This window comes from Ochlerotatus camptorhynchus, unplaced genomic scaffold (genome assembly GCF_037179485.1).
Source record: "Ochlerotatus camptorhynchus isolate MF236.1 unplaced genomic scaffold, CSIRO-AGI_Acam_v1.1 ptg000454l, whole genome shotgun sequence".
NCBI classification, from domain to species: Eukaryota; Metazoa; Arthropoda; class Insecta; order Diptera; family Culicidae; genus Ochlerotatus; species Ochlerotatus camptorhynchus.
This window is the reverse complement of record NW_027040940.1, coordinates 9,619-22,543: the sequence shown is the minus strand read 5'-3', so window position 1 is coordinate 22,543 and position 12,925 is coordinate 9,619. Positions and strand designations below refer to the sequence as shown.

The following is a 12,925-nucleotide window of genomic DNA, read 5'->3' as shown; positions in this document are numbered from 1 at the left end:
AATACCGCCAAACAATCTGAGCCAGCAGTGCTCGAGCCTCCATGAGTTTAACAAAGATTGTCTACATTTTTGTTTCACCAAAGTATGTTTTATTGGAAATTTAACCCAGTTGAGTCGTCATCCAAACTGTGTTGGTTTCTGCCGTCCAGCTTACAATTAATATGCTGTCTCGAAAAAGTGATGTTCATTTATATGAGATGATAATACTTGATGATAGATAAGAACAGTAACTACATTTGTGGCTTCCGTTTAACAGTTCACATTGGCTCCCATCAATTGACAAGCATATTGAGTGAGTCCGTTCAAATATAAATCCATCCACCTCACATTGAGTTTGGCACTTTTCATGCTGGTTTACCCCAACACTATTGCAATGGGGCAAAGGGCTCATTGAGATCAATTAATTAGTAGTGGAATCTCGATATAACGATCAAATTTCGATTTATTTTTCTTCAATATTTATTCAAGGCAATGAGTACTGAACATGACTGAACAACAATATATTGATTATTTGAAAGCCTAATAAATTCTTAAAAATAATCAAAACAAAGTAAAACGGGTTGAATCCATTATGCATAGGCGAAATTTTGACATTCGCATCCTCCTAGACCTTCGAAACCTTCTTTGGTCAGTCGGTAAAAGCGCAGCTATAAAGCAAGACCATGCTGGAGAGGCGGCTGCACTGAAAAAAATCTGAATTTTAACTATCGCGTAAAATCTCCCTTCGTTTAATTTTAAGCTATACTTGGCATAAACAGCGAAATCGTTTACAAACTTGCATACAATATTGCTAATTTAAGCAATATTGCGCTTAAATTTACACGAAATATCGCGTAAATTTATGCCAAATCTAGCGTTAATTTTATGTGCGCTATATCTCGCAGAAATTTACATGAATTTTTCGAACGGTGTGGGTTCGATTCCTGGATCGAGCTAGCAAATTTTTTCGGATTGGCATTCACCTAAACGTCATCCTTGGTTCGAATGATTATTCGCTTATCAGATGATATTGAGACGATCGTCATTCTATCAATTAGGATACTTGTCATCTTAATATTGGTTGATTTTAGTTAAATTTTTGAAAGCCTACGTAGACGTAAATCAAACGAAAAAGAATTTTATAGTGAAATACTTTTTATATTTCTCTTGAATGATTATTGATCTCGAACGGTATTTCGGAAAATCAGATGAAAATCGACAGTAAGATTAGTTAAAAAAAAAGACAAATGAACTTTCTGATCAGGATGACATTATAGCAGGGGTGGCATGGTGAAATCTTGTGCTGAATGACGGTCGTCGTTATTTTTTATTCCAGAGGTTGTTGACTACTCGGAAATTCTCTGATTTCGTTTCTCTGGAGATGATTCCCTTACATGCAACTGATCCTAAAAAGCAAAATAAAAAAGTTAATGTTCACACCATGTTTTCTGATTTTGAGAGTAGCTTATCTTCGGAATTGTCAGCTTGAACAAAACTAATGGTGTTTCTGCCCGAAATCCTTATCTGGAATACAACACACATGATTTAGTAAAATGTTCTCACAGCAAATTATTATTTTTGCCTACCGACACGTCTACAATTGAACACTTAATTTAATTTTCACTTTACTCTGCGACTGCCATCAAAATTCCACGTACTGCGTGTTTAACCATGTTTCTTCCAAATGTTAGAATGCGAGCGACTATATGACATATCGAATGATTTTAGTCATGGTGCATTCGCAAAATAAATTTTTTTCTCTTTTTAGTTCCATTCCACCTAGCATATGGACTGTAAATGGTTCACATACGAAACATATGTTAATATTCCTTCGCCAATTGGGTTCTTTAATGGTATTGAGGTAAATGCATATTCGTAATCTGCATTAAAAATGGAACCCAAACCCAAAATTTCATCAATTTTGGTACACTCGAACTATTTTAAATAAGTACGATTACATTTGCAAAAATCACCTTATTCGCGCCCCTCGGTGTCACTTTGTATGGGAGCGAGCTGTCAGTTTGTCAGTTTAGTGCCAAACAGTGAAGTTATTATTTTGCTTTGAACCTTGATTTAAAAATCGAGATGAAAGTGTGTGGGCTCGAAAAAAATATCGCTGTGCTCAGAAAACGAAGCTCTTTCAGATGATGTATAAAAACGGATATATTTTTCAAAATTAAAGAACCCAATTGAAAGTATAACACGTTTTTGTGCAGAAACTCATCCAAATGGTTTTGTCATTTAAAATTTAGAAACATAGAATCTACAGTCAACTGAATGCGAATTCATTCTACAACAGGAGGATGGTTTGGTTCAGTGTAGATATGATTGTTCTTGCTACTCAATTATACAAACGCAAATTGGTACCGGCTTGGAAAGCTCTCTATTAACATCTGTGGAAGTGGGTCTAGAATACTAACGTTCCAGTAGGGACGTAATTAAGCCAAAGACGAGGAGAGAACATTCAGTGAGATTAGCGTTGCTTGCCCGAAGCCGTCCTTTACCCTAATGCTCTACTGAATAAAGACCTAATTCGCAAATTTCTCGTATTTCTAAGCACTAGCCAGCAATTATTATTATTGACTGCTTAGGCTGAGTGTGAAAGCACTGCACTATTCAATTCATTGCTCTGTTTAGACCGTTTGTACCGGTACGGTAAAGGACGAGGCAATGAAAGAGCCACCAAAAACATTCAGTCACTCACTAACAGGCGAATCACACCGCTTGCCTTCGCTCACACAGCATGTAATTGAGGCATTTTTCCATAGAAAATGTACGCTCAGTCATTCAAAACAAGGATTGGGTACCATCACGGAAGAGTAAACGTGCTGACTGAGTGCTCGGCTGTCAGTGACTCGTTTACTTCCCAATCCTTCAGACTATCACGAGGCAGTGAATGATGAGGCGGATGGCAGTTCATATTCATATGAAAATGACGCATTGAACCTGACTGTTTTGCGAACTGCCACAGCAATGCTAGCGGATAGAAGGACTCCTCTCCTACATAATCATTTGGGTGCTTTGCTTGGGCGTGTTGTCATTCTCGAGAAATTTACGGAAAAAGGCCATTGTTTACGTTTGCAACTTAGATGTTGAGCATTTCCACGCCGGCGCCGGTGGTGTAGTGGTAAGCGTGACTGCTTTCTAACACCCCGATGGGTCTGGGTTCAATCCCAGCCGAGGTCGGTGGGATTTTTCTGAGGCATAAAAATCTCTGGTCACGTCTTCCTTCGGAAGGGAAGTAAAGCCGTTGGTCCCGGCCCATGTGTGTTTGAATGGGTGCGATATCCTACGCAGGTGTGGAAGCTGCCGTCAATGGATGGCAATCGATGTCCGTCGGTGATTGGCACTAGATTGCGGAACAGAGACCGACGTTAAATAAAGGAAAGAAGAAGAAGAAGAAGAAAAGCATTTCCACGCCAACTGACGAATCTTTCAGTTCGTCGGTTTCCATGAAACTATGTATAATTCGTCATAAGGGCGAAACTGCGTTTGTAAACGAAATTTTTTTTTTTTTTGAAAATAGTGCTCATATAATTGACAATAATAGTAGAAGATAAACTTTTACTCAAATTTCGGAGCTTTTCTTTTTGCTCTAAATTTGGTTTATTGCTGAAAACGAAGTCTAAATGATTGTTTTCATTGCAAATATTACAAAAAATTTGAACTGAACAAAATTTTCTACAATTCTTGTGTTTACAATTGAGCAGCTCCAGGCCAAACAAAATAAATAAACAAATTTTAGATTTTACCTCTCGGAATTCCACGAAACATAGCATAATTGTTTACCCGGTTTGTGCTCGAATTCGGCCATTTTGACTGTCACCTTATTATTCAAAAAGGTGAAGTCGATATTTTTATTAAATCATAGCACGAAAACGGTTCATCTAATCGGAATGACTTTTCTGAAATGGACACTTAAAAATTGACCAAAATCTTAGATCATCAACTTTTAGTACAAATTTTGATAGAGCATTTTTAATATGCTTTCAAATAAAAAACAAATTTTAGATTTTTTTAACAGTTTATATATTTTCCGGGAGTAGGGGAATGAGGTGCATAGTGAGCTTCTTGTCTGTCACGATTATGGTGACTCATTGGTTTTTTTTTGCGTAGTTGATTGGATATTCGCCACTAAAGTTGGCTGTTCGGTTGGTTATCGTTATTTACGTGACTCTCAACCATTCGGCTTGGAAACTGAAGCTCATTTATTTGATTAAAAGTATCGATTATTGATCATTCGCTTCAATAAAAATAAATTAGGTCAAGTTGTTAGTTAATTTTAATGTTGGCAAAAGCAAACTTTTGTACATATTTAGGGGCATAGTGAGCTTCCTGTGCTTTAGCCTTGGATTTCTTATGGTTCGAATCAAATTAATTGGTCAATAGTCATTGCAATGGTGAACCTATTACCAATTAATATGTTTCGAACAATTAGAGATTTGGAACTGGAGTGTGGGATTAGACTGGCCCACAAAAATAAAAGTTCTAATTTTCCACGGGCCAACCCCTAGATTTGAGCCTTGAGGTGTGAAAACCATTAACCTGTTTACTCTGCCCCTCTTACCCCTAGGTACTCGAGCAAAGTCTAATTGCAAACTAAATTTGATGTTGTGTCAGGGCTAGCAAATGTCATTTTCAATGAAAGATCTCACGCTATATTTACAGAGATACTTCTGTCACTATCATCGGATGAGAAAACGATGATAGAGATTTTCTTCAAAATCTCATCGGATTTGTCGTCATGACAAAACGTGACAGTGTTGTGATCATCGTAATTACTAGCTCAATTATTGCTTTTAAAGTTACTTGTACCGAGAAAATCGTAACTATATATTCTACTCAAGACTTCTCTGTTAAATCAGGATTGTATTGCATTATCTCATGCCGCTTTGGTTCAATTTTATGATTTTTGTTGCTGGAAGTTATTTTCTTAATGAATATTTTATTCTTAAATCGAAAATGTACGCATTGCTTATAATGAATCTCAATGTTCTGCTAGTATATACAGAGGAATTTTGTTAACCATTCATGTTTCAGCCTAAAAACTTAAGTAATTGTACGAAAAGTAATAAGAAAAATAAGACGATAGAATTTGGTAGTGGTAATTTGATGAACCAACATACTGATTACATTGACAGAAATACATGAACAGATTTAACTCCTTCCTCCAAGTCCGAAAAGCCTGGCTGTCTGAATAGATTAAAATTACTAATAAAGATAAGTGGATGAAACTTATTGAAGATATGTCCATAAATCACGTCAGCAAATAAAAAATAAAAAATTAATCCTAGCGTAGTAAAAGTTAGTAGGCATAATCGTTCGCGTGATTTATGAACAGTTTCTTCAGAAATCAGAAAGTGAGCAAATCCACGCCAACTGACGAATCGATTTGATTTTACCCTCTCCGAATTCCATGAAACTTCGCAGAATTGTTCACTAGGGGCAATGAACCAAGTTTGTGCTGACATTCGTTTATTTAGACTATCGCCTAATTTTTCAAAATGGCGTATTCTATATTTTTCAAAACATCATAGCAGCAAAGTGGCTCATCTAATCAAAATGATGTCTGAAACAAAATGGTAGGAAACTGGATTGCGCTTTCAGAAGAAAAAAATCACAACTTCAATAAAAACATAAGCTAATTTTAAAGATTTTTAAACTTATGTTTCTTAAAAAGCTTATAAAAATGCTGACTTTTCTGATATTGGAAACAATGGACAATTAAAAATTGACCTAAACGTATAAGAACGTCAAGGTTTAGTGGAAATTTGTTTTTCGCAAATAATTTGTAGAAAACATTTTTTTTTTGTCCAGAAAATCGTTTCCTATGCTCAAATTACATAAATCTTGCGTGCCAAAAACGTTCAAAAATTCTACTAAAAGTTGATGTACTACGATTTTAATCAATTTTAAAATGTCCATTTTGTCCAACATCAGAAAAGTTGGCATTTTTGTTAAGCTTTCAAAATTAAGTTTTAAAAACCTTAAAAATGCGGTTTTTTTGTTATTGAATTTTTTAATTTTACAAAAATACGTGATTTTTTTTTTCTGAAAAAGGCATTCCACTTTCCTACAACTTGATCTCAGACGCTATTCCGTTTAAATGAGCCGTTTTCGTGCTATGGTTTATTGAAAAATGACAAATACGCCATTTTGAAAAATTAGACGATAGTCAAAATGGCCGAATTCCAGCTCAAACTTGCTCCATTGCTCCTAGCCGAACAATTATGCGAAGTTTCATGGAATTTTCTGAGCGGTAAAATCTGAAATTACCTTAATTTGTTCGCTATTTGGCGCGGATTTGCTCAAGTACGCGGTTGCCTTATGATCGTAGTGTGAGATGATCTCACTAAATTAAGGCACCAGTGCACGTGGGTCATTTTTCAAAAGCAGATTTTCCGTTCAAAATCAAGTTGACGTTTATGCAGATGAATTCACTGTGTTGGGGGCTGTACAAGCGGACCACGGTGAATACGTTTTCATGGTTATCAATTAGATAGTAAATAGGTCCAAACGAGAATTGCCTTTGAATTTTCAAGTGAAGAGGTTATAAACGGCTGTTCATTGTTCCGACTCTCCTCTAGGCGGATGACGATCGTTTTGCCTCCAGTAATCAGAAGGACAACGAAGCTTCCGTTCTGTGAATACATTTGTTATTCAACAATGTTCGACAAAAGCAGACGCCATCGAGAAATGTTTCAACAACGTTTGCTTCCGGTTCGAATTGTGTCAATCATAGAGGCACAGTTTGACCCAAATAGGGTAAAAAAAATGACCCTGAGTATGTGCACATAGTCACATGTTTTGATCACGCATTATTAGGTAGGTACATGCTGCGATGGGGTAGGAGTAGGAATCCTGACGCTTCAAAGCGGTTTGAGCTAGGTGAGGTGGAACTGCCTTAGACAAAGCGGTTATTATCGATTCCACGGGTTCACTTGTTTGCTGAAGTCGCATTGCTTCGGTTTGTTCTATTTTTGAATTTTTTAGACCGAATTGGTCTGATTTTAGAACTCCTATAACAGTCAATTTGCATTAATCTATTAAATGGCATTTTACGCTTGTCTCGATTTCGAAACAGATTTTCTGCAGGACTATAAATATGGAAAATGTAGGGTATTTCAGTGTAGAAGATTCGAACAAAGATCTAAAATTAAAGCAGCTCCAATTGATGATATGGATGACCTACATTTAAAGTACTCGATTTCATATTCCTTATTAAAGAGTCGATAATGATAGTTGCTAGCCGGACGCCATTTCAACGTTCTCCCGTTCCCAGAAGCATGCAATTTTTAACTCACCTTATGCCTGGACGATTTCTGTGATTCGTACTTTTTAAAGTTCAATTTGAAATTAAACCACTTATCGTTAGTACATTTTCCTAGGGATTTTTCTCTCTTTATTATAAACTAATATAGGGGCTTTCAGCCACTGGCTGGCTCACGTCTTTAAGAAGGAGAGGGCTTTAAATGAATCTGCATTTCTTGATGAGCATGTAGTCACTGCCACCACGTTGCTCCTCTCAAAGAAACCTAGATGTTAAGTCAGAGTCGTAGATTACTGTGTAGCTCTCCTTCCGCTCACGAGATTAAGAACTTCTGATGAGAGACTCACGTGCTCAATCTATTATTTCTAACCATAATTTGCGTCCAGACCAGCATCAATTTTCTCTCCTACAGATCTACTTTCAGCTATCCATCCACTCACCACTTTGCCGACGCTACCAGCAAATGCACACTTCCGGACCAGCCGCGATTGAATTAACTCATAGCTCAAAAACTGAACTAACATGATTCGGAAAAACTCCATAGTACACAAATCACTTACCCCCCCATTCTTTCGATTCTCCCATTACAGCATCCCTCATCGAATCGGACATGTTCATGGACGCACTGTCTGCCACGCTGAAAAAGGATGTGAAAAAGCGCAAGCGAAAACTGAGCGGTTCCGAGCCGGGTAAAGTGGGTGATCATAAAGCTGGTTCCGCACCCAGCACCCCTACCACCCCCACTACCCCTACGCCGGAGAAATCGCTCGTCGCTGCCAAGGCAGCCTCACCGGAAAAGACCATCCTACTTTCACCGCCGACGAGCCCAACGCGGGAGGACAAAGAACCCGCCACTTCCACCACCGTAGCCGGCGCGCCTAGCTCCCCGGTCTCATCAGGGCCTGCCTCCCCGACGACTGTAGTGGCCGCACCGATGTCGTTCTACCGAGATACGCTTGCCGATAGCGAAGAAACTGCCGAGGACAAAAAAGAACAGCCGGAGAAAAACGAACCGGCGGATGCACCGGTGGCAGCCGAGCCCGAAAGCGCTGTCGAAACGAAACCCGAGGAAATCCCCGATACTCCGGCCGAACCGGACGACGAAGATGAAGATGTGGTGAAGAAGCCGAAACGTCTAAAATCCGAGGTAATCGAGGACGACGACGCAGACGACCGGAACGATCTGATCGATGCCGTTGGCGATGATGTAGCCAAGAAGATGGAAGCGGAAGTGCCGGAGAAGAAACTGCCCGGTCCCGGTTGCGGTCCGGATGGTCCACCGGGTGTATTAGTTATCCATCGACGCAAGGGACCGAAGAAGCAATTGAAGTGGAAGGCCCAAGAAGACCTCGAAGAAGTGCGATACTTCGAACTGGATGTTACCGAACGATGCAACGTGACGAGGACGTTCACAGATCTCAAACATTTGGAACGGGTGGACGAACGAAATAAGTACATGCTTGCTCGCAAGGTGGACGCCGAAGACATGATGGTGGAACGAACGGCCTGGTTGCCACTGATTGCCATCGATAACGTTCCGCCTCACCCCGAAGGTGTCAACAGCCAGGAGCGGCGAATCCAGCAGAATCGCGAGCGAACCATCCTACAGGCATTGTACTTCAACCGACACATGATTCCGGACTCGCCTGCCGAACCGGACGTCGATGTTTACTCCATCTCCGAACCGATGCATATTCCCATGGATGACGTGACCGGCAATCCGGACTCTATCAACGATTTCACCAGCATGCCTTGGCCGGAACCGAAGTCTACTCCACCGCATGAATCGGCCGGCTTCAACTCGCCGTTCTTCACCGGATCGGCAAACGACTTCCCACCGTTCGGAAATACCAGCAACTGGGAACTGCCCGGTGCGAATAACGGTCCACTGCCCGGAATGTTCCCACCCGGCAGAATGGGTCCGATAATGCCACCGATGGGTGGAAACAATGGACCTCCTCCCGGGGCTCCCCCCATGATGCGTCAGATGAACATGCCCTCCAATATGCCTCACAATATGCCACCAAACATGGGAGCACCCCATCCGAACATGTTTCAGAATAACTTCGTTCGGGGGCCTCACCCGATGCAGCAGCACATGAACGATCGGGACGACGAAACCTTCCGGAACGGTCCTCCACCGCCACCTGCCTGGTTCGGTGGCAACAGTAGAGAGGGAAACAACCGTGGCCCTCCACCTCACCAAGGAAACTTCAACAACCGCGGGGGCGGTGGTCGAGGAGGCGGTGGCAACTGGAACAACAACCGTGATCACGATCGAGGTGGTCCACGAGGTAGCAACTATCGGCCTCCGTGGTTGAACAACAATCGTGGCAATCAAAACAACCACCGAGGAGGTGGAGGTGGTCGAAAATGGTAAAACTAATCCAGGTGATAATGTACATAGTATTGTGTAGGAAAAAATGAACTAGTGAGCTTGTTTTAAAGCCAATATCTTACTCTAGACTGGTAATAAGACACATCGTCGACCAAAACTGAATGGCAGGATTCGATTCGATAGCATTTTGATTATTCTTTTACGATTAAGTCTGAAAAGCTACTTGTGTAGACCTAGAAGGTACAAATTAGTTACGCAAGCCTGATTAGTTAATGATTTGATCTTTAATTATAACTATGGATTAATTTGATGATTGAACGAGTGGCAGGAGTTATTCATTAGGTGAGTAAAGAATAAATCGAACGGAATTATGAATTAGTTGCGTCGTGTTTGTTAAAAATATAAGTATTGACGTTTTCTTAAAAATATAAGCAACTTGTTTTGTTTTGCGTTGAAAGAAATTTCTGAAGCAAGAAGTAAATCCATCGTGTATCGGCAAACTGGCTCTTCAAGGGTGATTTATTTGTATCTACTTCGTTTATTTGGAAGGCTCAATCCCGTTAGCTTTACGGAGCCGATAGTTCATATGTTTTGTAAGAGAACATACAAAAATCTCGGTAACATTTATTTATAAATTATCTTCCTGGCTTTTGCCTTTTCCCGTTCGTGCAACTCTTTTCTTCCTTGCATCAGTCTTTTTTTGTCCTCCTCTTCCTGCTTCTTTCGCATTTCCAAATCTATCTTGTAGTAGACGTTATCCCGGTAACTGAATTGCCACCGAGGTCGTCACGGGAATTTGTACCTTGAATCTTTTCACTCACGGTGAAGTGATTCCCATTTGATTTACCCGGGAATCACTTCACCGTGAATGACAACTGGTCACTTCATTTATCCTTATTACCATCATAGAATATGTTCCCCTTCCATGTTAACACCACGTACACCTGTGTACGTATCGAAGCATAGCTCAGCTGAAAATTTACCTGGATAACACGCTTCCCTTTCCCATAATTCCTCAGTACTAACGCTAGCCAGTTTCGCCACATTTTTTTAAATCTGTATCTGGCTGATAAAAAACTGTTTGAGTTCATTCAAGGTATAGAATCTTGAAAAGTGAAGTTTGCTTTCTAAAGAATTTCACCCATATTTTTGTTTTCTTTAAAAATGTGTATAGTTCGAACGGTTCGAACGAAGACAAGAAGAATATGTGTGTTTATCTGTTTAAAAGATCTCGAACTCTAGGAATCTTGATTCTAAGCGATTTGTATCTTTTTTTACAAGTCTAATACCCTGTACAGACTATGGCTTATATCATGTAATATAGGCTGTCTTGCAATGAGCACTATACATAGGATTTCCAGTGAAAACTAGATGTATATAGCCTATATTACATGATAAAAGGCATAGTCTGTACTAAAGCCCTACAGTAAAATTATGGATGTCTGTCAAAAGTTGTTCCAATCGAACCGTCAAAATGCACCGCTTTGCTCGATTGGAGCAGCTTTTTTCAGTTTTGTGGTGACAGTCGTCCATACTTTTACCAACAATCAATACGAAACTAACGATTTTAAATTGGCTCACTACTTGACTAGCCTATTGGTCCCAAGCAAACTATTAACGTATCCCATTCTAGTCGAAATTCTAGTACTACGCAATGTTTTGTTTTGATTCGCTATGAAAGTTTGACAGATAAAATAAGGGGTTATTGGTTTTTCCTATGTTTCGAGGGGTGCATCGATTAGCTTGGGACCGAAGAGAGTACCAGAGCTGAGTCAAAAAGTTGAGCACGTTATTTCGGGACTTTCTAGTCTAGAGTTACCTCTATGCTTTTACCACCGACAAACCGACATGACACTTAATTCTGACTTATGCCCGAAAATCGTAAATGGCCGATTTAAATGTGCAGTGATCCGAACTGTCAAAACCATAGATTTTTTTTTGGATCTAGATACAAATAATTTGTCCAGAGTAGATCAGACACGAACCAATTCTTAACTTTTGCATGCGGGTTCATGGTTTATCTAAATATTTCCCGCGAACATGGAGCCAGAAGTCAGTATTTAGTGTGCTTTGGTCAGAAATTTTATTGTGATTGTTATGGTCATTCATGTTGGTTTGTCGGTGCTTTTACTGTAGGGCTTTAGTCTGTACGGGGTATAAAAATACAAAACAATTTCCCAGTAGCGAGAGACAAACCTGCTTCTGGCTAAATATGTCTTCAATGAAGTAACAATCACATTTTCCCCATTCATTCTCTGCTTGAACGTCAAGCAGTTTAGTTCGGTTAGAGCTCGCTCTCTTGAGTTGTTCTAAAAGTTTCTTAGTTAGTGTTCGCGCTCTCTCTTTCGTGGTCTGTTGTGCGTGTGTGTGTGCCCCGAAATGGGGAAGCATCGCTCGCGAAGCCCGGTGAAGGACCAGGACGCCGGTGAAGGAAGCTCCGGTGTGTCCACATCGAACAGATTTGCTGTTCTTCCCATCGATGAGCATACCCAGCCAGCTGCAAAAGGAAAGCGCAGCAAGAAGAGGAAGAAGAATCGGAGCCAGTCCGATTGCACGATTTCTCGCGGCGATGCTACTGCGACAAACGGTAGTGATGTCGGAGATTTCGGTGACGTTGCCGACACAAGCACGGCAAAAGTAAAGCTACCTCCGTTGGTAGTAAAAAATGCCCATCTTAACGATCTCATCGCAGATCTGGCTTCGCTGGGCGTTAAAGCCGAATTCAAGTTGGGTTGGGCGGCACCAAGGTTATGCTCCGCACGAAAGCGGAGTATGACTTGGTCGTTGCCCACCTGAGAACTACCAAGGTGGAATTTTTCTCCCACGACATTCCCGGCGAGAAACCATTCAAGGTCGTCATCAGGGGTCTACCGAATTTTGACGCGAAGCTGATTGAAGCGGAAATCAAGAACCGCTACAAGCTGGCCCCAACTGCTGTCTTCCGGATGACAAGGAGGGACGAGAACGTCAAAAGGTATCCAGATTGTCTTTTCCTGGTGCATTTCCAGAAGGGAACGGTGACGCTCAATGCATTGAAGGCTATCCGCTCCATCAATTCCATCATTGTCCGATGGGAGCCATACCGTGGCGGCCGTCACGACGTCACCCAGTGTCAACGTTGCCTGAATTTCGGGCACGGCACCCGAAACTGCTTCGTCAAGCCGCGCTGTGGCAATTGCGCCCAAAACCATATCTCCTCCGAGTGTGTTGTCGACGAGTCGGAAGCGGCCAAATGCGCCAACTGTAATGGCGCTCATCAAGGGTCTGACAAACAGTGCCCCAAACGCGAAGATTTCAAACGGATCCGAAAGCAGGCGTCCACAAGAAATCAACTAGGA

At 40.8% G+C, this 12,925-nt stretch overlaps 1 protein-coding gene across 1 annotated transcript in view; it reads left to right on the top strand.

The window, feature by feature from the left end:
- LOC135712015 (muscle M-line assembly protein unc-89-like) overlaps positions 1-9,877 on the top strand; it is a 44,329-nt gene extending 34,452 nt beyond the window's left edge. Inside the window, exon 6 of the mRNA XM_065234980.1 lies at positions 7,840-9,877. Coding sequence (XP_065091052.1) covers positions 7,840-9,629 — 1,790 coding nt within the window. The 3' untranslated portion in view covers positions 9,630-9,877. The remainder of the gene's footprint in view (positions 1-7,839) is intronic.
- Positions 9,878-12,925: the final 3,048 nt, after the last annotated feature.